Here is a 25,902-nt window from a genome sequence, read left to right as displayed (position 1 = left end):
AGAGAGATGGGCTGAGAGATATTCCAATCCTAGCCTATTTGGATTTTTAAATATCTTTCCCAAGACCTTGAAGTAGTTCCAGAATTGGATTAGGAGCTTCTGAAGACTGCTGAGCATTGATACGGAACACTTGTCTAGAAGCCCTACTGAGGAGATGAGATGCTATGTAATATATCAACCGCAGCTTCCAGCCTTTGCCATCAGACCCAGACAAAAACATGCTGCAGTAGGCCAGCTAATAAGTGGCAATTATGAATATGAAAGTGCAGAACAACAAAAAAATCACTCTAGTATTGCTGCTATCTAGAGTATCTGGAGCAGCTGATGAACCAATAGGTTCCCTAGACTGCAAATATGAGTAACAAAAGGCAGGTGTTAGAGGGGAAGATATCAATTCCATTATTTCCTCTGATTGTTTCACCCACCATCACTTTACTCTTAGCTAGACTGACCATTTGTTCTAATCTAACTTCCAGTGGTACTGGATGGATTGTGTAAACATTTTTCTTGCAGTAGGAAGGACCTTCAAAATTCTTCTCTCTCTTTCTTACAGGGAAACTAGAGTCCAGGGATGAAAATCTATGTGGTCCCAATGAATCAGTGTAATCTGATAACTAGCATTTAAAATGTCATTAAGTCTATTCTGTACACCATAACTATGTTACATGGGCATTATCACTGAGATCCTAATTGATCACAACCTAAGGTAGTTATATTCTGCCAACCTAGACTCCCCTGTAATTTCAGCTATTTGACAACACTCTTCACTTCTCATACAACAACTGTCATATACTTACAAAAAAGGCAATTTTCATCTGGTCATGAGGAAGGTGCAGACTATAAAGTGCTTTGGGTATCTGAAAGGCTCTGTATATGTAAAATATTGTTGTAACACTCATCAGGAGTGAACTGTGTTGCCTGGAAAACAATTCTCTCACTTATTACAAAATTAAATATATTGAAAGTAACATAACTCTGATAAATAGCACTGTATATTTTAATACATGGCAAAAGCATAACACAACATCCAGTTTTCTTCAATCATATATTACACCTTAATGACAGCCAGTATTTTATGTATGCATCAGAAAAGCTGAGTCTTGGTAATGGCTCTAGCAACTGCGTGCACATAATATTATTGTGGGACCACGTTTCAGGATTCCTATACTTCCCCATTTCTCGCAGCACCACAGCAGGCAGATGCTGGATCTACTGTCTTTTGTGGAGTAGTGGGTATAAAACGAGTTTTTCTCCATGGTTTTTTCCCAAGCATCCATTGTCTCCTCTTCTAAGTACCTCCTATTCTGTTAGTGATTACTATGAACTTCTTCCGTTAAGCTCAGTCAAGTCCTCTACTCTGCTTTCTCCATTTAAAGGAAGGGGCTAATGTTATTTAAAGATTTGGAGCAAGGGCTGAAACCTTTGCTTTTACGATGATTACTCCTCATTAGCTAATGTAAAGTCTCCTTTAGCCCCAGTGGCAGGCTGGCTGCTTGTGTATCAGAGAGTGCCCAATAAAAGCGCCCTATTAGTAGAGAGTGCCCTATTAGTAGATACTTGTATGTGTAAGTTTTTGTCATTTAAAAATAGTGATTATTAACACACACACATGAAGCTCACCTGATTGCATACAACTCCTGAACAGCTTCATCTCCACTTCTTCCCACTGTAAGGGCTTGCATCTGTAGTAATTTCACAATAATTTTTACCAAACCGTGTACATTCCTGTTGAAACACAATGAATACATAACATTATCATCATCTAAGGAACAACTGATTGGTTGACCCTTCTGTATATGAGAAGTATGATCTAATGATCCAAGCAGAAAACTTCCAGAGGGGTAGCCGTGTTAGTCTATATGCAGCAAAAACCACGAGAGTTCTGTAGCACTTTAAAGACACTTTAAAGCATGCAGAAATTAAATTTGTTAGTCTTTAAAGTGCTATAGAACTCTCGTTGTTTAAGCAGAAAACTGAGATCCCGAATTTCCTGAGTTCTACTCCCTGAGATGAGAGTGGCTGCCTCTAGGGCAAGTCACTTAACCTACATGCAAAATAGAGATATTACTTACCTATATCGAGAATTAATCCACCTATTCATGCCTGTGAAGCACTTTGAAGATGAAAACTCTTCTAAAAGCACTAATTTACTATTACTAATTTACTCTAATGCAATATTTTTATCATGTTAAAACCAACACAGGTTCCTGATTGAGTGCAAGAATAAAAAAAGGTAAATATTCAGCACAGTATGCAGAGATTTTACCATGCAACTCTGATTATCAAGTGTCATGCATCTAAATCCCCCACACTGAAAATTAACTCCCAAGAGAATCTCAGGACAATGGGCTTGCTCTTCTGACTTTTGACTGGAGCAGTAAGGGGCCCTTCCATGAAACTGCTTATCTCCTTCTTCCCCCCTTACTTCATTTACTATTCATGAAAACCTACTGAGCAGCAATGGGATTTCTGGAAGTTTTATAAGATTCCCTATAATCTTCAAGAGCTGCTTGAGACTCTCTAATAAAAGCTACTGCACTCTAGACTGAGGAAAAACAAGTACACTGGCCATGCAATCAGAAATCTTTGCTAGACCATGATTTCAATAGTCCATTGGCTGAGTTCTGTAGAGGGACAATCCTGAGGGTTTTGTTTACTTTTTTGTAATTAATAAATATTTCAGAGCTTTCAAAACCAGGACATACTAGGAACAACCCGAATCCATCGCAGGTAAATAGAATGAATTCTAAGTCCTTGGCTAAAATAAAGCAGAGGAAAAAAAAGAAACCATTATTTTAAAAAATGAATAAACAACACTCCAGGGTGCTGTAAATACATCTTAAAAGTTTCACACTGGGGTTTGCCCCAATCTTATTTCAGTTATCATTTCAACACGAGTAAATATTTACTGGCAGAAAGAGAAAGGATAGCAACTGATCACATCAATTTAAACCTAACAGAAACAGAAGAAAACTAAAATGACATTAAGACATGGAAAAACAATGAGAGTCCTCTAGCACCTTAAAGACTAACAAATTCTTGTGGGCATAAACTTTTGTGGGCTGCAACCCACAGCTTATGCCCACAGGAATTTGTTAGTTTTTAAGGTGCTACAGGACTCTCGTTGTTTTTGCTGTACACAGACTAACACTGCTACCCCTTTGGAACTTTTCACCATTAAGACATGGGAAGACATTCTTTTAAACAAAAAAAGGGGTGGGTGGGAGAAGAAAACTGACAGCCACACATTTTATGACATTCTTTCTGCTTTTTTTGCTGGGAGCAGTATATCTAAGCAAGTCACCTAATCTCTATCTCAGTTTCCCCATTTGTGAAATGGGAACTGGTAGAAGCTCCTAACCACCAGGAAGATATAGCTATTTTGATTCTGATAACATTTATATGTATAAATTGATAATATTTAACATTTATATTTATGCTCATGCATGCATCTCAAAGGTGCTTTGCAGAAGGCAAGTAAACACTACTATTCTTATTTTACAGATGAAGAAATTGAGGTACAGTAATGTTATGTGACTTGTTCAAGGTACATTATGCTCTACACTTGCTGTTGTAAATTGGCTCAATGAACTTTTGCACGTCAGTTTCATTTACAGGACTTGTCTACACAAGAAAGTTGAACATACATAAACTATTTCCTTAAAACTAGCTTAGTTAGATCAGTGTAATGCTGTTGGATGGACACTATTAAACTGAAGTAAGGGGGTTGCACCAATTTAACTAAATTGATACATCTTTCTCATGTTCCCAAAGTCTCAAATGTCATCAGCCTCCACTAATGGGATAACACAGCTTATCTCACAGGGAAATTGTGGGGCTTGATTAATACATACAAAGTGCTTTGAGATCCATTAATAAAAGGGGCTATATTAAGGGCAAACTATCATCAGCTCTATAGTGACATAATTCTAAATCCACGTAATTCCTAAGAGGAAATCAGAAACACACAAGTCACTTGATTGCTACATCTTTATTACTTCCATCAACAGATAGCCTTTTCAAAATGAATGCTCAGTATAAGTTTATATAACAATTGGTTGGGGGTCAGTGGCATGAGCGTCTAAAGATTTCAGAGTCTCTAAAGTGGATTCCTCACCCAAAAATTTACACTGATCTTCAAGATGCAGAATACAGTGAGTAGTGCATCCCGTCCCAGAGATGTGTCTTCTGCACTCTTGCAAAATATACTATCAAATTAGCGCAGTTCATTATTGATAGAATGCTGCTGCTAGTTTGTTTGTGTTTTGGTTTTTTAAAACAAGTGGTCCAGTTCTAAGATGTTTGTAATCATTAAAATTACAGGCTGTCATGACTCCTCAGCATCAAAACATTGCAAACCTTACTGGATGAGAGATTACGGTTTTATTCACAATCCTGTTGCCAAGGAACAGTAAAAGGCTTCTGCAGTAGGCTTCTGGAAGTTGGTATATTAACTGGCAGAGATGGGGGTGGAGGAAGGGTCAGTTTTTGGAATGTCTGGCCTTAGAGAAAATTGAAGGCATGAAAAAGCCAACTTACAAACACACGTCACTCAATCTAAAAAGAGTAACTCTGAAGTGAGTGAGCAAAACAAAACAGCAGGCCTCGCTCTTCATAACAAAATATCAACAATATTCAATCCTAGCTCCCACTTGGGATTGGAGAAGGAGTGTGTTAAGATGTGTATGTAAACTTATGAACTAAGCCAAAAGACCTGCTGGCTAGACAATACAAAGAGGAAGGTTCTGTTCTCACTGCACGCATTAATACTAACATGAGAAAAAATAATGTAAAAGAATGCAAACAAGTGTTTATTTACAATAATTTCTTAAATATGTAACAATAATGACACTGATTCATAGATTTTAAGAAGGGACCTTTACGATCACCTAGTCTGACCACCTGTATTATACAAGCCATAGAATTTCATCCATTATTGGGGCAGATCCTCAGCCGCTCTAAATTGTTGAAACTTCACTGAGGTCAATGGAGCTATGATAACTTATACCAGTTGAAGATCTGCTCCATTGTCTTTATGCTGAGAAACAAGGCAGGAAGCCTGGGATAACAAATTTTCCTTGTAAGAGAGTGATATTCTTAGGCAAGTTAAAGATACTCCTAGACATTTCATGAAGTTCAGACTCCAAGCAAACACTATCTCCTTCTAAATAGTACTATGTAATATCAAAAGGGTCTAATTCCTAAAGATTGTTCTGTAAAGCATTGATCAGTTTCTCAAGAGTGTTTTCTTTTTTAAAAAATTACCCAATTTAGATTTCTAGGGAAAAAGTGCTGATAAAAAACGCAATGAGATGAAATTCCACAGGAGTTTTCTGTAAGGGAGATAATAGTAACGGATGAGAGGAAATCAACAGAGCTTTAAAACTGATTAAGGAGGAAATTTATGGGGAAGTGATGATGATAATTTGGATGTGAAGTGATTAGGAGTCACATGCAAACAATCAAACCATGTGAGCTTTGGAGTGCCCATCCCAGAATGCAGGTTGTCCTTCATAGCATATGAAATGCGTAGCACAGCAGGAAGACCACCAGGTATGCTAGGCCCCTGCCAAAGTCATTGTTGAAGAGAAAGCTGCTGAAGGCAGAAAATGAATAGTCTTCTCCACTGTCACAAAACACACCTGCTTTAAACAGAACTGGAAGGAGCCCAGTAGTTTTGATGACCTTTCTGCTGGGCTGCCATTGGCTGTCAATTTCATATTTACATGTCTTTAAAGAGACAGTGCACTCAGTTGTGCAAAACCCCAGAACAAATCTGAATACAAATTGGCCAGGGAATAGGATAAAGGAACAGCTGGCCAAGGTTCTGGGAGGGTCAAAAAGAGATCATTGTTAAACCAGGAAGAAAAGGCTAGCTTAAGTCAGTCAACTCCCTGCGGTTGAAAACATTTAAAACCCATATACCCTTGTGGTTCAGCTACATATACAGTTTTGTAAACCATAGTGGATGTGGTTTGAATTCTTGAGAGTCAGATGAAAAATGCCAAAATATACTGGATTTTTATTATTATATAGGTTTCACGGGCAAACTACCAATATAGCCAGTGGTTACATAACAACCATGTGAGATACCAGTCACAGACAGGGATGTGTTTCACAGGCAGGGTGCAGAGTGGTGTGAAAATGATGGAACAGTTAAAGTCGTTTGAAATACCTTAACTCAGCTTTCCCCCACATTTATTTTTAAACGTTAACCTTGACTTTGAATGTCCTGATTTACAACATTTCCTAAAGTACAAAATTCTATTAAAATTATATTTCCTTAAATTATTGCTACTGTAGCAAAAGCATGGCCATACAGGAATTTCACAGTTGTCACTAGATTGCAAACCATGGTTAATGAAAACTTAGCAGTGGCAACAGGGATAGACTGAGATCCTCATGATCCAAAAGCACAGAGCCCTACTGCTTGTTAGCTATGACACACAGCTGAGTGGTTCTGATTCTATCCCGTAGAGGGCAATATGTGCACACTCTATCCAGTTTACTGCAATACATATTTACAACATATTTGTCTGGAAATTCCAGTCAAAATATTGGAAACTTGGTCTAATGGAAGGCGTACATGTACCAAATTTGCAGAGTAAGCTGATTTTTAATTATCTGCTGGGAATGACAAATGTAATTTTAAAAACAAATGTGCATTTTTTTAAATCAGCTGAATTACTCAAAATGGTTCAGCTGAGTTTACACAAACTTTATCACCTTTGGCTGAAGGTAAGCACGAGAAATTTCAACCTAAAGCTAATTTTGCAAAAGTCAGAAGGGGTTATAAATATGTTTTGTATGGCATGGTTCCTGCAACCTTGACTATGGGGTCACTACCATGACCCCATAACACAGCACAGGTGTAGCATCTATTAGTAGCCCTGAGCAAGAAAGTACACTGGTGTTCTCTGTGCAGAAAGGCTTAGTGCTAAAAACCAAACACTTGCCATAAGTCAGAAGACGGAATAGTATCTCATTGAACTTCACAAGGCTAGGAGATTTTAACAAAATACATCTTAAGTACATTGAGTGTAATATTGGTTAGACTACATTCAGATGGTTTTATTTGTAGGCTTTTTATAATGCTCAGTAGTATAATATCTCAGCATCACACAACACATTTATCCCAAAACACCCTTGAGAGATGCTAAGTTTTATTATCCCCATTTTACAGAGGAAGTAACTGAGACACATTGAGGTAAATTGATTTGCTCTTAGTACACAATGAATCTGCAGCAGACTTGAGATCAAAAACCAGTTCTCCTGCATCCCATCAATATTTTCAGACTAGATCCTAAACACTCCATGCATGGGAGTAATTTTACATAGATGAATAAACCCACTGAAATGAATAGAACTCCTGACATAGGTCAAATTACAATGAGTTTTATTGTTTGCAGGGCTACAGCATTAGAATCTCTAAATAAAATCTATCACACACACCCCTTTCTTGCTTTCTATCCTACCTTGACCTCATCCTGGTATCTAGTTCCTACATCAAGAAACTGTGTCTTTGCAATTGTTTTTCCTTTAATCTTTTCCTATTTTTTTTTGATTGATTGATTTTTTGTATTTGATTGATTGATCGGTTTATTAAAAAAACACAAGATATGCTGATTCTCTGTATTTGAAATTCAGTTGAATAAAAGCTAAAGTAGGAGAAAAAGTATGTGTGTTATGTTTAATTAGATAGTGATTAAAAAAGTGCCTTTGATATCAATCAGCAAGGCCCCAAACCTGTAGCATCTTAGCATATGCTTAGTGTTTTATACACTGAAATCCCAATAAAGTAATCCAAACAACATGCAGTATATAAAGTTAAGTATATGTGCGCAACTATTATTATTTCTATCATGGTAGCACCTAGAACCTTAGCCAGGGACACTAGGACCCCATTGTGTTAGGCGCTGTACAAACTCAGAAGAAAGAGACAGTGCCTGGCCCACAGATCTTACACTTTAAGCATAGGACAAGAGATGGGGCCTAAAACTTTACTGATGCCAACCAAATCAAAGTGAATACTGCGAGTGAATGTTACCTGGCAGAGGGAATCAAGTTGAGAGCTGTATTGAAAACATAACTGAACTCTGCATGATCCTGTGCAACAAGGGCCACCAGGCCTTCGCAGCAGGCCAGCCGCACCACCACATTCTCACTGCAGCACTTCTCCCAGAGCAAGTTTAACGCAGGAGTCTGAAATCAAAAGCATTGGGAACAAGCAATTAGGACACTGACAGAAGGGAAATACTGTTCATTCCAAACATTCTACTAGACAAAACCCTGCCTGACACCCTCTTCTCAGAGCTGCTCCTTCAAGTAGAGACTAGGTGAAACTGAAGATCGGCTTCTCTGCCTTCTTTGGACATTACTGTATTTGGTAAACACAAAGGCAAGACAAAGCCAACTGTGACTAAGGAAGCAGCCAAAGTAGGCCGTTTTTTAAAATATCTTTTACTTTCTGTTAATAAACCCACAGAAACTTCAAATTTCAAAGCAACACTATCATGTTAATGTCTCAAACATTTTCCTTCCTACATTACTACTAATACCCTAGATTACTAAATCTGCAAGTTTTGATTGAAGTCTACAGTGCTTTTTACTACCGAAACAGTTTGTTTTCCCACAAGAAATTTCAAATGAATAATCTCTGTTCAAAATTTATTGCTGGAAGCAACGTTTTCCCCTGAAAAGTTTCAGTTTTGATTAAACCATATATTTTGGCAGGCAAACTTTCTATATGAAAAATTTCAACCAGCTCAATTGCTTACAATCCTCATCTCCTTGTCGGAGAGTGAAAATAAGACTAGACAATAACAGTTGCAAATTTATGAAAGCATTTCCACTGACTTTAATTAAAATTTGAATATGAGGCCAAATTTGACCTGACTCTGTTCCTTTAAAAGCTCCTGTATTACCAAATGTCTGAATTTGTATGGACAGGCACCCATCCCTCTATAGTGTTGAAGTGACTTTAATGTTCTTTCACTCTTAAGCAAAATGTGTTCTTAACCTGGAGTTATGAATACAGGCACTTGATCCAAAATCCACTGACTTCAATGTGTTATGGATCAGGACCAATGTTTGTTATTTTGATGATACCCATCTGTTAATCGGTTGATGTTTATTTACTATCTGAGTTTGTGAACAAGAAAAATGCATGTTTTTAAATTAACAAATCAGCACTTTGAAACCTTTACAAAGAGAACACAGAGTACGTAAGTGGAACTATATAGTTAGAAAATTTTCTTCTTAACCTAAATCTCCATTGCTGTAGATTAAGCCCATTGCTTCTTGTCCCATCTTCAGCGGACATGGACAACAACTAAACAGCACTCTCTTTATAATAGCCCTTAACATATTTGAAGACTGTTATCAAGTCGCCTCTCAGTTTTCTTTTCTCAAGATTAAACATACCCAGCTTTTTCAACCTTTCCTCATAGGTCAGGTTTTTTAAACTTTTTGTCACTTCTATCCCTCTCCTCTGGAACCTCTTAAATTTGTCCAAATCTTTCATAAAGCACAATACCCAGAACTGGACACAGTACTCCAGCTGAGGCCTCACCAGTTCCAAACAGAGAGGAACAATTACCTCCCGTATCTTGCATACGACACTCCTGATAATAAACCAAGAATTATATTAGCTATTTCCACCATATCATCACATTGCTGACCCATACTAAATACTTGATCCAGATCTTTTTCAGCAGTAATACTACCTAACCACTCATCCCCCATTTTGTAATTGGGCACTTCATTTTTCCTTCCTAAGTATCCTTACTGAATTTCATCTTGTTGATTTCAAACCAATTCTCCAATTTGTCAAAGCCCTTTTGAATTCTAATTCTGTCCTCCAAGTGTGTGTAACTCCTCCCATCCGGGTATAATTCACAAATTTTATAAGTATATTCTCTGATCAATTATCCAAGTCATTAAGGCCTTGTCTACACTAGAAAGTGTTGTTGATACAAGTTACATTGCTGATCAAAAAGCACTGTAATTACAGCTCTTGTGCCTGTCCCCACAGCACTCATTGTGTCACCAAAGCACATCCACACTTGGGGCTCTAGCATCGAGCAGTGTGAACAGTGCATTGTGGGTAGCTATCTCACTGTGCAACTCGCCACCTTGTGCCACTAGGAGTTGTGGAGACGCAGAGAGAATCGCAGTGCAGCATGGGTGCAGGCTCAACATCCCATGATGCAGTGATTTTTGTCCTGTCATTCTTTGCTTTCCCAATTGTGTTTCATGGCGATTTTCAATGGACCATTTCCTAAGTGCTCGCCATCTCTGTCCGAAAGGATGGATCCTGCACTGCTCTCCACTGTTGCTGTCAGTATTCTGAACACATTGTGGCTGGTCGCGCAGTATATCATGAGCTCCCAATCAGGACTGGAATCTGAGGCCTCTGACCAGCTGTGTGTCATGCAAAAAACATCACCAGATTACTGTTTCCATTCACGGAGCATCTGCACACCGTGCACCACTGCTTCTGGACACGTGAAACAAGCACTGAGTGGTGGGATTGCATCATTATACAGGTCTGGGATGATGAACTTTGGAATACGCAAAGCCACCTTCATGGAACTCTGTGCAGAGGTTGCCCCTGCCCTGCAGCTCAAGGACACCAAAATGAGAGCTGCCCTCTTGGTGGAGAAGCACATGGCAATTAGTGTGTGGAAGCTGGCAACTCCAGACTGCTACCTGTCAGTCGCTAATCAGTTTGGAATCGGGAAGTCCACCGCTGGAGCTGTGTTATTGAAAGTGTGAAGGGCCATTAATCACATTCTGCTACGAAGGACTGAGAATCTGGGGAATGTTTGTGAAATAGTGGATGGCTTTGCAGTGATGGGATTCCCTAATTGTGGCAGGGCGATAGATGGCATGCATACCCCATTTTTGGACCCAGACCATCTTGTGACTGAATATGTCAATAGAAAGGGCTACTTCTCTATGGTGCAGCAGGCACCTATGGATCACCGTGGGTGTTTCACTGACATCAATGTGGGTTGATCAGGGAAGGTGCATGATGTATGCATCTTCAAGAACACTGGCCTATACAGGAAGCTGCAAGAAGGGACTTTCTTTCCAGACCAAAAAATTCCAATAGGGGATGTTGAAATGCCCATAGTGATCTTGGGAAACTTAGCCTACCCCTTACCAGGGCTCATGAAGCCTTATATGGGCAACCTGGATAGTAGCAAGGAACGCTTCAATAACAGACTGAGCAGATGCTGAATGACCACTGAATGTGCATTTGGCAGATTAAAGGCTTGCTGGCGATGCCTTTATGGCAGACTACACCTAATTGAGGAAAATATTCCCATAGTTATAGCCACCTGCTGTGTGCTCCATATTTGTGAAGCTAAAGGCGAAAACTTTCCCCGTTAGTGGAGCACAGAGGCAGATGGCCTTGTGGATAAATATGAACCACCAGATGTCAGGGCACAATGGGGGGAGTTATTTGAATCGGGGAGGCTTTGAGGAACTGTTTTGACAATGAGCACCAATAAGGTGCCTCTGTAAACAGTACAGTGCCAGGCTACGCCTGCTAGCCAGCTTGCAGTGTGCATCAATGTGAGGTGCAACCACTGTGCGCAAGACTCAAATAAAGACTGTTTATTCTTCACAGAGTATGTCTTTATTAAATAATAATTATTCACAAAACACAGGAAAAGCTGGGCTAGAGGGGAGAAAGCAGTGAGGGGCAGTGTGAGCTATGACAGCTGGGCATAAGTCCAGCTATCATCCTGGAAGCTGTGTGAAGGGGTGAAGTAAAAGGGGTACTGAGACGAGCCAGGAGTTTGGTAAGATTGTGTGAGTGGACTTTGGAGAAGACTCGGAAAAAAGTTCTGTATTGGCTGCAAGGGGGGGGGGATTGTTTGAGCATGCATGAAATCAGTATGCAGCACTATTAGTGACTTCAGCAGCTCCGTTTGCTTCTCCATGACTTTTATCATGCACTCGGGACCTGCTGTCACTCACTCCTGGTTTTCCCTCCTCTCCTGCCTATCAATTTTCTGATTTTCAGACATAGCATGTCTCCATGCCCTTTTATCTTTTTTTTTCCTGCCTCAGTGGACTGGAGCAGCTCTTGGAGCATCTCTTCTTTGCTTCTCCGTGGTCGTTTTCTTATCAGTCACAGGCTCTCGGCAGGTGTGGGGTGGTTTCTCTTCAAGGGCACATCTGTAGAAGCACAATAAATAATGAACAGAAGCATGACTGAGTGCAATAATAGCATTGATGCATTACTGTAAAATACACCTCTTTCTCTGTCCCCTAGCAAGCGTACAGCTTGAAGATCAAGCAGGGCATAGTGAGTTGTGCCCAGGGCAGAGGAGGCTCAAGCTTGGGAGAAGGTTCTGGGTGGATTGATATTTGGTGGTGTTGATGCAATTAGACAGGGACAAAATTTGAAATTTTGCCACCATTCTCTATAGGTGGGGGCCATAGAGGCCAATATCCACTCCTGAGAGTAAGCAGGGGTGCTAGGGTGCATCTCCTCCATGAAAGCAGCGTCAAACCTGGTCCCTATGCTGCTTGCCTGTGTGCTGCTTTGGTCCCTGCACAAGTGATTGCTGATTGACACAGGAAAGTTTCCTACAACGGGGGAAGAAACAAAGCAGCTCTGCCGAGGAATCTCCAGCAGAGGATTGGCAAGTACCTCCAGGAAAATTTCCTAGAGATCTCTCTGGAGTACATTAACACACTTTTCCATCACACTGCCTAGCTGCACAGGAGAATGGGAAGCACATATAAACAACTATTCTCGTGCATGTCTATCCCTTCAACCAGCTGTATAATGCAACAAAGCAAAGGACAGCTGTACCTTAAGTAACCGAGCAGCATCAACTCCAAAAAAAACCACTTACCCGAGCTCCCCTCTCCTGCATTGTGCACACCAGAGTTGTAGGGCTGGGACTGGCTTGAACCGTCTGGGGTAGAGAAGAGATCCTGACTTCCCATGTCACCAAACGTCCCAGTCCCCTGCTCCACATCGTCCTCCAACTCAACCTCCTTGTCCATGACTTCTTCATTGGGGTACAACCTAATATCGGCTGCCCCGGGCACGTAGAGGTATCCATGGGTCTCTTGGCGGTGGAGGCGGGGTCATCACTGAGGATGGCTTCCAGCTCCTTATAGAAGCAACAGGTCTTTGGCTCTGCTCCGAAGCAACGGTTAGACTCCTTAGCCTTTTGGTACCCTGCCACAGCTCCTTGATTTTTGCACAGCACTGCATCATGTCCCATTCATAGCCCTTCTCCTCCATCAACCAAGAAATTTGACTGTAGGTATCAGTTCCTTTGGCTGGAGTGGAGCTGGGACTCCCCTGCCGCCTCTCCCCAAATGCCGATCAGATCCAGAAGTCTCAGTGTGCTCCAAGAGGGAGAGAATTTGGTGTGTGCAGCCACCATGATCAGCTGAGAATATGCAATGTGAGCTCTCCATGCTGACCAAGCAGGAAGTGGAATTTCAAAAACTCCCAGGACTTTAAAGGGGGAGGGGCGGATGGCCACAGAGCAGCAAAGTTCAAACTGGTGGTCAGGATGGGCTTTGTGGGATACTTCCTGGAGGCAGTTTACTGTGAGACAACCAAATGCAGCATCTACACTGATGCCTTGTCAATAAAAGTTTGGCGAAAAAAGCTCTATGCTTCTCATCAAGGTGGCTTTACTGTGTCAGAAAAACAGGGGATTTGGGTTGGGTGGAGAAATTGCTGTGTACACACCACCACTGTTTTGTTGACCAAAGCTGACCTTGGTCGACAAAACTCTGTAGCATAGACCAGGACTAATGAAAATATTGAATAATCTGGACCCAGGACAAACCTCTGTTGGGCCCAACTAGATACTTTCTCTCAGTCTGACAGCAAACCATTGATAGTTACTCTGAGTACAATCTTTCAACCAGTTAAGCCACCCATCTTATAGTAATTTCATCTAGTTTGCTTATGAGAAAATTCATGTGGTACTGTGTCAAAAGACTTACTAAAAGCAAGATATATCAAGTCTGCAGCTTCCCGCCCCCAACCATGAGGCCAGTAACTCATTAAAGAAATTAGGTTGGTTCAGTATTATTTCTTCTTGATAAAACCATGTGGGCTATTACTTATTACCTGACTAGCCTCTAGGTGCTTACCTATGCTTACAATTGCTTAATAATTTTTTCCAGTGTCTTTCCAGGTATTGAAGTTAGGCTGACATCTATAATTCCCAGGTCCTCTTTGCTCCCCTTTTTAAGAGATAGGTACTATGTTTACGCTTCTCCAGTCCTCTGGAATCTCACTTGTCTTTCATGAGTAGTTGAAGATAATCACTATCAGTTCCAAGATTGCCTCAGCTAATTCCTTAAGTTTCCTAGGATGAATTTCATCAGGCCCTGCTGACTTGAATGCATCTAACTTGTCTAAATATTCTTTAAACTTTTCTGGCTTGTGTTTCTTTCCCCTGGATGTTAGTACTAATTGTGTTAACTATCTGGTCACAATTAACCTTTTTAGAGAAGACTCAAGTTAAATAGGCATTAAACACTTCAGCCTTCTTGATGGCATTCATTATTAGCCCTCCTTCTTTCTCCCAATGTATTTATGGAACCTCTTATTGACTTATATGTCCCTTGCTAGGTATTTCTGATTTTCTTCCTACATGCTTGTGCTATTCATAATTATTCATCCTTAGCAATTTGCCCTGCTTCCACTTTTTGTAGGATTCCTTTTCGATTTTCAGGTCATTGAAGAGCTCCTGATGGAGTTCTATTGGCCACTTGATCTTTTTCCTAACTTTCATTTGCATCAGGATAGTTTGTTATTGTGCCTTTCATATGATCTCTGAGAAACTGCCAGCTCTCCTGAACTCCTTTCTCCCTTTGATTTTCTTCCTATTGGGTCTTACCTACCAGGTCTCTGATTATGTTAAAGTCTGCTTTTTGTTTTCAAGACCATTGTCTTTATTCCGCTGCTCTCACTCCTTCCTTTTCTTAGAATCATGAAATCTTTCACTTCATGATCACTTTTACCCAATTGCCTTCAACCTTCAGATTTGCAACTATTTCCTCACCATTAGTCAGATCAAGTTTAAAATGACTACCTCCAGTTACTTCCTCCAGCTTCTGAAACAAGAATTTGACCCCAATACCTTTCAAGAACATATTGGATATTTTGTGACTTGCTGTATTACTTTTCCAACAGAAGCAGGGGCAGTTAAAGTCCCTCATTACTACTAGGTCTTGTGTTTTGGATAGTTCTGTTATTTGTTCTAGTATCTCTCCACTTTCTTCTCCTGATATGGTGGTCTATCACAGACCCCTACCACAATGTCACCCCTGTTTTTTTCCCCACTTTATCTTCACCCAGACACTTTCAACTGGTTTTCCTCTCACCTCCTTCTGGACCTCAGAAATAGTATATAATGTAATACCTCCTCCCTCTTTTCCCTGCCTGTCCTTCCTGAATAAGCTGCACCCCTCTATACCAATATTCCAGTTATAAGATTCATCTCACCAAGCCTCTGCCATTCCAATTAAATCAGAATTAAACTTATGTATTAAGATTTCCAGTTTCTCCTGTTTATTCCTCATATTCCTTGCATCTGTGTAGATGCATTTAAGATGTTGAGCAAATTTATCACTATTTTCCCTATCACTATTAGGGTCAGTGATGTGACTAACAATTTTTCATTTCCCCCACAATGTCTAGCTCTCTGCTAAGGTTACCTTTTTTTATACGTACCTGTAGGCTTTTGTCATCCGCTCCCTTTGAATCTAGTTTAACACCTTCCTCACTGGTGGGCAAGGTACTGTCCAAAGATGCTACTTCCCTTCTTGGTAAGATGGACCACATCGCTTCCCAGCAGCCTCCCATGGTCAAGGAAGCCAAAGCTTTCCCCATCAATATCATCTGCACAGCTGTGCATCCAGCTCCAGGATGCGTGTGTCCCTGCCTGTGTCCTTACTCTCAACCAGGAGAATGGGCAAGAATGCCATCTGTGGCCCCCCGACTCCTTACTGCTCCAGAGCTCTGTAGTCACTACTGATCTTCTCAGCTCATACCTGGCAGTATCATTAGTATCCACATGGATAAGCATTATAGGGTGGTGGTGAGGAGACAGGTGAGCCTCAGCAACCTTTCTGTGACATCTTGAACATGGGCGAAAGGCAGGTAGCACACCTCCTGGGACATCAGGTCAGGTCAGCAGACAGATGCCTTCATCCCTCTCAGAACAGAGTCCCCAACCACCACTACTCTAAGTCTCCTCTTCTCAAGCATGGTGGCTGTGAGCTTTCCAGCCTCAGGGGCTCTTTCTTAGCCATTGTGGTCTGCTCCTCTCCTTCTGTTGCCAGTATAGCATAACAGCTCTTGACCTTGATGGATGGAGGACTTGGTGGGGCGTGAAACACTGGCCCAAGGTGGCCAGCAGCCAGTCTCCTCCCCATAGTACAGGCCCGATTCAATAAGATACTTAAACTTCTGTTCAACTTTTAGCACACATGCATTTCCTGTAATCATCAATACTACAGCAGTTTTCATTTCAGAGTTTAACTACCTTGAATATTATTCTCGTCTAAATGCAGTCCTTCTGAAGTTGAGACCAATAAACTTATAAAAGTGTAAAGACCACAGAGGTAGAAACAGAAACTGACGGATTTTCAGAGTAATCAGATGTGTATCGTCAATATAAAATAAAGGAATATGTGCATCAAAATCCTGTAGACCACTCTGGAAAAAAACAAAAAACCTTAGCCTATGTCTCTGAAGAAGGTTTTTTTCATTTTAAATATAGCTTGCAAAAGGAAAAATGGGCGTGTCATTTTTTTTAAACTGACGTTTAAGATGTTTCAGGAGGAGCGGGGAGAGGTTAAAGAAATAAAAAGTGGTTTGTTTTTTTTAAACTTTAGAAATTCATTGTCTACCATGGAAGATTCTATGGATGGCTAGAACTAATAATATAGAGACAACATAATTACATTCACAAGGAAGCAAACCTTGATTAAGGCCCCATTTCAGTACTATCTTTTCCTCTCAGTTAGGCCGATTCAATGAGGTACTTAAGCATATGTACAACGTTAAGCACACAGGCATTTCCCATACCCATTTAACTAAAATAGTTTAGTATTCAAGAACTCCAAAAAGAAAAGAAAAAAACCTCAAGAATTAACATGCCTGATATCTTAAAGGAAAATACCTTTAAGAATGATAAAACCCCACCTTTTACAATGATATCTTTCAGATCTATATACATCATAAAACAAACAAAACAAAAGCCACAGACCCATTCCTTCCCTCACCCTTTTTACAGGTCAACTTTAGAGAAGAGGAAATGCCAACACTAAGCCCTCTCCTATGTTGCTCTGTGACACTCCCCATGAGTGGCATTTTATACGCTGCTCAACTAACAAAGTTTGGACATACTGAAAAAAAAGTAAATTACGGCCCTGCGCCACATCATCTCATAAGGACATATGAACCTTAATTTGCTAATACTAAAGGAAACATTTAGCTACAGAGATTTGAAATTCAGTATGACCTGCAATATTAATTCTGAGGTCTAACTGGCAAGATTTTTAATATACAAACAGCAATGATGGCTGCAGGCTCATTTCCTGGTGATCGATTTGAAAAGTTCATTAGTATCACAGTTTTCACAATGAAATTCTTGTCTGCAGTGAGGCAAATCTCAGAAAACAAAACGATCATCGGCCTGCGTCTCTAGCAGACAGTTAATCATCATCACTCTACTGTAGGTCACTATTAGCCACTGGGTCTCAGAATGGAAAAAAATGTTACCCTTCTGATCACAGAAATTTACAATCTCCAGCTGTATGCTCTGAAACATACTGCAGCATTTGCCTAGTATTTTAGCAAACTTTAGTAAAAACTTTTAGTATTTGCTATTTATAGTAAATACTATTTAGAAATTTAGTATTTAGTACATGCCTAGTATTTTAGTAGTATTTAGTTTGTTGTTTAGTAAACGTGAAATAAAGAGTTTGTGAGACCACAGAAGAAGCTTAGACTCTGATATGGGAGAGAAGTTGAAAATTAAGTAATACAGACCTGGTCAGTGGACTGTCTGATCTTGTCTGATAAAACATTTTCTTTTAGCACTGCAGCAATAAGATGACCCACTGCCTATAAAAAAAAAAAAAACAGAAAAAATTAAAATATGCAGCTAAAGATGCATTCTGCACTATTGTTTAGCAAGGAGACAAAGAAAAAAGCTGCAGTTGCACTGCTAGGACAGCCAAAAAGCTTGTTAATGCAACATCTGGATAGAAAGATGCCAAACAACAATTTGTTAGAGAAGTTGAAGTATATCATAGAACCACCAATCTCCAATCTGCAGCCATATCACCTTGCACTATTATCCTATCAGAAACTAACCTCAGTAGGGCTCTGCATAGGCATGAGGGTCCATCCACATGAAATAGCTTGCAGGTTTAGGGCCTAAACCCTAATCAGGCATAGGCAGGAGTTGCTGATATTTTAAAACATCAGCTCTAATAATAGACACATGACCAGCTCTGCTTGTCCACAGATCAAAAAGTGCTTTACAGACACGGCATTATAATCCTCACTGAACAGATGGGGAAACTGAGGCAAAGAGCGATTACATGACTTGCTCAAAGTCGCACAGCAATTTAGTGGCAGACCTGCAAACAAGGCCAAAGTCTCCTGACTTCCAGCCCTACATGAGGCCCACTGCTTCTAAAATACACACTGCACAGAGTAGTTAACGGCAAATATATTCAGTTTCCTTTAACCCTTGTATTTAATTTAGGTTGTATATTTTTTATAGAGATGGATTCATGCAACAAATTCAGATATGAGTTTCAAACACCTCCAAAGTGACGGGGTTGTTCAGATCTGGTGTTTTGTATACATCCATTACAATAATAAGGTTCATTAGTAAAATTTAGATAGAGGGTTGAGATTTTAATTTAATGGAAGATGTGTTAAAGTCCTCTAGACTGCTTGAAAATCTCAACCCAGGCTCAGATTTTAAACAAACTCATGTGTAGGGATGTTTGGAGCCACAATTTTGGCTCATATCTAATTCTTTGCTCTCTTGTTTCATTTGCATTTTGGACTCTAAACAGTAAATCTTTGTGGGAGATCCTTTCACAATAAAAATATAAAGATGCTTAGGAGTATTACTGAATCCAAAAGAACAGCTAAATTTATTCATCACTGGCTAGGGCAGATAATTAGTGTCTGAGAAGAATGGGATGTCAACAAAAAGAAAAAATAGCACCCCTCTTTCATTAGTGTGAAATGAAATGTTGGAGAGACAAGATTTTAAACATTTCCAAGCTCCCTCTTCTCCTTTTATAGTTTAATTACATCTTCCTTCAGACACTAGCTCATAGCATGTCATGCTTTTATAAATGTAAATCAGAAATACGTCTAGTTAACAGTTCACATTTCTAGAAAACACCACAACCCCAAATTATAAACAGTTCACCTGGTCCAAGAAAACAAGAATGAGATTATTCAAAGCACCTTCATAAGTATTTAAACATATTTTACTAAAAAAAGAACAAAAATGGATGGGTTATTATCTGTGTGTCTTGTTACTATGTAAACCAAGAGAGATAATGGGACAAAGTCAGATATCTAAGATTTTCTATGGAGAGCCCCACAGTAGTCAACTGCTTAGATCTGCATCACACTGTCCTAGTGGATTTCAGAGAGCCTTCTGTTCTTCAGCTCTACCCTGGTTATAAGCAGCTGTGCTTCAGATATACATTCACAAGCCCATCCTTACAGACATTCTGGTTAAGGTGGGAAAGCTTTATCAAGACAGAGGGGTTTTGCAGCGTGTAGTAAAGGTGGTAATACTCTAGATCAACTAAGCCTCCTCTACGACATCATTGCTCAGGCAAACCCCAAGAATATGTATGGCCCTCACATGTTTTATCCTGGACTTTGTAAGCCACATTGTCTGTGTCCCAGGTGTACTCTGGGACACAGACAGAGGGCCACAGACAGAGATGTGGTCATTTATGCAGTTGGGTCCTGAAAGTTGGCTCTTGATGAATTGATGGCTTTGAAGATCAGGAAGAAGCTCTGGAACTGGCAACAGAAGCAAAGTGGGAACTAGTGGAGCAATCAAATCACAGCACAAACACAATACTAGTAACCTTAAAAGATGACCACCCATGGTAATGGATAGCAGGAGAGAATGACCAATCTCACTGCTGTTTCAGAGGGGCAAATGCTACAAAGAACTAGCAGGGATACTGTCTTCTTCCACCGAAGGAATCTGCCACTGGTTCATCAAGGTGGTTCAAAGCATCAGGGCCCTGTTTGACTTCTCATTAAGTCTCAGTGATCTGGTTCCATCAGTGATGAAAAATACCTTTCTTCCACCTCCAGCTTTCTAAGAGACTCCACCCCTTCCCTCAACACAAGGATCTAGCCACAGTGCTCTACATATCTCCCCTTCAGATAGGATTACTGTAAATCAGTATAGCTGGGATAAATGTGGAAGCAGTGCAGAGGGTCCAAGTTGTACAGACTGGGTTCACAGTGACCTGTCCTACTGAGGAAGCAGGTTGCCACGAAAATTACAAAAATTAAAGAGTTTTGCATGGTATTTCACTTTGTAAGGCAGCAAAGCAGCAGGAAGAAGAGAGAAGTAAAGGGAAAGGTGCAACTGGTTATAGGTTTAACTGTCTGTGCAGCTAAAATCTGTATTGATATATTCTTTTGTTTAAAAAAAATTATTTAAAATAATCATGGGTGTGGGGACAATATATTTAAACCATATTCTTTTATTATTATTTGACCCATTAAAATAATGGGCGTAGGGATATATTTGTGTGAAGAGGTTCCAACTCTACATCACTGGGAGTTGGTTTATGGCTGTGACATCATAAAAGAGCCTTAGCCAGCCAATCAGAATGTAACTTTTGACAATCAGCACCCTCAGCTGTTCTCTTACGTGTGTAGCTGTTCTTTACTGGCTTCCACTAGCCAGGTGCAGCGAGGATCTGTTTTTAGCAGGTGGTGGTTTAAATATTCCAAACAACTTCCAGAGCTACAAGACATCCACAAGGTCCAACTCTGTCAAGGTAGTGGGGTGGTTAATGCCATCTGGCCTCATTTAGAGTTTGCAGACTTGGAGAGCTCCTGTCATATTCAGTTGATCTTTTCTGCTAAGTAAAAGGAGAGTTCTTTGCAGTGGTGGGTAACTGGGTCTGATGTTTGAATTGTGCAGTCAAGCTTATTAGCCAGTATTTATTATACGAGAAAAGTTCTGCTGGCTGTGATTTTATGGCTATAATGGCAGAGGGAGAAAATGTTCTTTTTGTCTCTTTACTGGGTCTTTGTGGAAAGGTGTGTACACAAAACGAAAAGTTCTGAATGTAACAATTCTCCAGGTTAGTATTAAAAAGTTAATTACCTGTGACTGAACAAATGTGTTAGAAAATTCCAGCCGCTTCTTGATGTCATCTGACATTTCTGGTTCTTTCACACATTAATTTAGATTCTGCAGTAGGGATTAAAGAACATGCTGTTTAGGACTAGGCAAAAAGGCATATATTATACACAAGGAATAAAGAGTACTAAAAATGTATTACACTGAACTTAGAAAGCAGAATCTAGGATCACTTAGACCATAAGTATGTTCATTTGGCACAGGGGTAAGAAACAGCACAATGAGGTTAAGTAACTATCCCAAGATCACATGAATGGCTAGAATGAGTAAAAGAGGCAGCATGTCCCAGTTCCCTATCCCCTGGATGATGTAAATACCTGCAGACTAATCCTTGATGTGTCATCAACCATAGGCATCTGAATGTTGCAAAGCCACAAAGGTCCTGATCTCAAGAAGTGCTGAGCACTTATCACTCTTGCAATGAGAAGTATAGATGCTCAGCACCTCTCAGAATCAGGCCATGCAGATTAAATGAATTTCTATCTAAGGTACACATATGGCTCCCACTAATGTAGTATCTGAGGCACCTCCCAATCTTTAATGAATTATTCCTCACAGCACCCCAATGAGGGAAGGAAGTTCTAGTAGCCTCATTTTACCAATGGGGAACTGGGGCAGGGAGAGTGGCTAAGTGACTTGTCCACAGTCAGACAAGAAGTCTGTGGTAGAGCAGGGAATTGAGCCCAGATTTCTCAAGTCCCAGGATGATGCCTTAACCCAAGGGACCATTCAAGTAATCAAGTTACAAAAATTAGTAATCGTGACAGGTGCTGGATTAACAGCCCTGGAGAGCGTAGTCCTGTTCAGTTGAAACCCAGTGGTGCAAGTTTCCTGGCACTGCCAAAAAACCATTATTTTTCCAAAATGTAAGTACAAAACCTACTAGTGATCTTAGGACCTCAAAGAAGGAAAGTAACTGAATGGAGGGGCACACTAGAAATACCATAGAATCATAGAAGATTAGAGTTGGAAGGGACCTCAGGAGGTCATCTAGTCCAACCCCCTGCTCAAAACAGAGCTAATCGCAATTAAATCATCCCAGTCAGGGTTTTGTCAAGCCACATCTTAAAAACCTCTAAGGAGGGAGATTCCATCACCTCCCTAGTAACCCATTCCAGTGCTTCACCACCCTCCTAGTGAAAAAGTTTTTCCTAATATCTAATCTAGACCTCCTCCACTGCAACTTGAAACCATTGCTCCTAGTTCTGCCATCTACTACCACTGAAAGAATGTAGCACTATAATCACTACCAAACTGCAGATACAAAAATAAATTAGGCCTTGTTTACACTGTTCAGTATAGTCACTGCATACTTTGAAGATAACAGTTACAGCAAATTGCTCCCCACCATCAATGTCAGATCTCGCAAGTTAAGGCAAGGGCAGGCCTACCCAGCATTGGGGTATGAGACCAACAGGAAGTGCTAGTGGTTATTCAGCTGGTGGCTCTCTTCCCTTTTAAGATTAAGCCAATACTCCAGCATTCCAGAAAGGGGCAGGGTTGTCTCTTTCAAATGAGATTTAAAACTTGTCAGTCACCTGTGGCCATTCAAGATCCCATGACACTTTCTATATGAATAGGACTGTTAACCTCAGTGTCCTGGCTTAATTCTAATTTGAGTAGTTACCTGCTTCCAAACTAAAATTCAAACGTAAGTTTCTATCAGAGTTCACTTCCAGAAAGTGATAGAGCGTTGCTATCATGGACTATCATGTAAATCCATCCCAAGTGGTTTGTCATTCCAGTGGCAAAAGAATGAACTGTCGTGTCTCCCACCCCCCAACACACACACACACACACACACACACACACGCGCGCCAGTACAGTCTTTAAAATATATTGGCATCCTTCATAATGAAAGGTGCCAAAAATATTTCAGTTCTTGTTATAGAAGACTTAAGTTTAGTTTTCATTCTGTCAGTGAAGAGATCACTGCTGCTATCTTTGAAAAAGAATTATCTGAGGACAAAGGCACTACTACATAAGGCAGCATAAGCTTTTTTTAATTCTGTGCCAAATTTTAAGTCATCCTGTGAAAAAATGGCTTTTGTCGCAACCTGCTTTATTTTCAAACACAGAAAACTTCTAGCTATATATATTAGTGACTCAACAGTACAACATAAAGTTAATGTTTCTTTAAATAGTAAGCTTGGCTTCAGGATCATCAATCCATGCCCTGTTGATTTAAAAAAGGGACAGCTCAGAATGAACCAAATTGCTGAGATGCAACCATAGTTACTGAACGCTATTTGAACATTTGCTTTCTGAGCCCTCCAAGTATAGGCTGTTTATTCAGTCTCTTTTACATTTAAAAAAACCAATTCAAATAATTTCTCAACTAACTTAAGACTTAAATTTAGATTTTAAAAACAATGTACAAAATATTTATAAGAAAATGTTAGGATATTTTTAAAAATAATTTTGATTTGTTTTTGGAATGGACCAAGTCTCCCTGCCAGGTTCAGCCCCCAAATACAATAGCAACATTATGCCAGTGCACAAGAACCATAACTTAAAAATAATTAGAACTCAACTTGTCTTGTCTCATCATTCAAATTAAAGTGCAAAGCAGTAAACTACAAACAGCATAAATATCAAGCAATAAGTGTCGTTCCATTTTAATAATGTCCTTTGTAACACAGTAACAGATTTAAAATAATCTAGTGTGAACTGAAATTTTTAAAAATAATTCTACATGTGTAAAAGCACTCATACAAAAATATGTGCACAGACCTGTGCTTCACAACACACCGATGGCCCATTCCTGCCCCTAGTGAAATCTACAAAACTTTCGCTACTGATTCTGACTGAACAGAATCAGACCCTGGAGGCACACAATTTGCACCATATGACATAACAGGATCTATTCACAGTGAAAGAGAATCACATCCACCAATCACAAGATAATTGTTACAACCTCAATTAACCCAAATCCCTGTTAGCTAAATCAGGATCATGACCCCCCCAATATTTCTGAGTTACATTTCTACAAATTTACTCATAAGAATAATCCCATTAACTTCAATAGGACTATTGTGAGAGCAAAGACTATTCATGTAAGTGTTTCCAGGACTAAATCCCTACTGTATTAAAATACATTTTATTTTATTACACAAAGCAGACATTCATTCATACAGTAGATCACCATGCATTAAACAGAGGAAACAGATAAAGTCTGTATCTTACAGAGATTCATTTCCAACCACACTTGTCAATGAGCCACTTTATATTATTCACGTTAAAAAGTAGTAACAATACAGGATCATTAGAAGTGTCAGATCTTCTATACACAACTGGAATCAGATGTCCCAGCTTGTAGATGAACACAAGTCTATTATTTGATGTAGGCAATTATTGCCTTATCTACAATAGTCCTCCAACGTAGTATGTCTACCGCTGTAGTAAGTCTTTTACAAATCTATCAGTGACATTCAATGTACAACATAGGAACTAGCCAAATATTTATATGTTTTAAGTCAAACTGCTCAGTCCATCATCTCCAATGGGAGTCATGAGAACAAGGACAGAAGTATTTCCCCCTTATGTGCTCTGCATTAACATTTACAGCAGTAAAAGTGAACTGTAAACATGCGCAAAAGTGGTTTTCAGAATCAGGGCCTTAGATCTGAAGGTAAGATCAGTGGGCCGAGATTGCACATTCATGTGTGTCTGTGGACAGTGCCTTGCACATTCTGGACACTATCAGAATACAAATAATGATGCAAACTGAAATGAACTTGAACAACACACTAGAATGAAGTAGAAAGCAACATTCTTTTCAGTTATGGACAGATCTTCTATTAATTCAGTTTTGAACTTCATTCTAGAAAGCCACCAGATCAAAGAACTAGCAACTGCACCCAGATTACAGTATAATAATAGAGTTTCTTAAATTCTGATGATACCTTTTGTTTCACAAATACAGCAATCAACTCCCTACAACTGAAAGGTAGCTTCCTCTGAGATAGAGAGCAGGATCAGTTTAATACCAGGTAGTAGAACTACTCATAACACAGATGAATTGGAAGACTATCATATCTGATGGAAACTACAGTTTAGTGTCCTAAATATGCATTCCTCTTCTCCAACTGGCATTTGTCTATAAAAACAATCACTCTAAACATGCAAAAAAAATTTCAAGGAGTAGAAATGGTCAATGGGACTTGTATCCCATCTGGAACAGTGTTTCCAAAGCATCAGGCTAAGAGCACCTGGTTCAGTAATGACTTGAAATCTACATAGGTGTCACTCATCTTTTCATTTCAGCAAACCACAAACACATGCTTAGTCCATCCCAATTCAGCAAAGCACTTAAGCAGATATAAAAAGAGCTCTTTTCTTTATAAAAAAAAAAAAAAACAGAAATAGAAGCATCTGATAGTAAGGATGAAACATTTTTTGGCAAAGCTTAAATACAATATTATAAAGAGAAAAAGTAGAATAAAATATTCCATTA

At 39.7% G+C, this 25,902-nt stretch overlaps 1 protein-coding gene across 2 annotated transcripts in view; it reads right to left on the bottom strand.

Annotated features, from left to right (window-relative positions):
• The window catches only part of FOCAD (focadhesin), a 197,284-nt gene that overhangs the window by 165,912 nt on the left and 5,470 nt on the right, over positions 1-25,902 (bottom strand). For both annotated transcript variants that reach the window (XM_067553150.1, XM_067553151.1), the window contains exons 2-5: positions 21,411-21,497; positions 18,059-18,133; positions 8,048-8,202; positions 1,621-1,725 (exon numbers count right to left, since the gene is read on the bottom strand). In XM_067553150.1, the coding sequence (XP_067409251.1) occupies positions 1,621-1,725; positions 8,048-8,202; positions 18,059-18,133; positions 21,411-21,467 (392 nt within the window). In that variant the 5' untranslated portion in view covers positions 21,468-21,497. The remainder of the gene's footprint in view (positions 1-1,620; positions 1,726-8,047; positions 8,203-18,058; positions 18,134-21,410; positions 21,498-25,902) is intronic.

This window comes from Emydura macquarii, unplaced genomic scaffold, assembly GCF_026122565.2.
Source record: "Emydura macquarii macquarii isolate MOO-44397 ecotype Brisbane River unplaced genomic scaffold, CSIRO-AGI_Emac_v2 contig_1451, whole genome shotgun sequence".
NCBI lineage: Eukaryota > Metazoa > Chordata > Testudines > Chelidae > Emydura > Emydura macquarii.
Note: the sequence above shows the minus strand (reverse complement) of the source record. Positions and strands in the feature narration are given on the sequence as shown.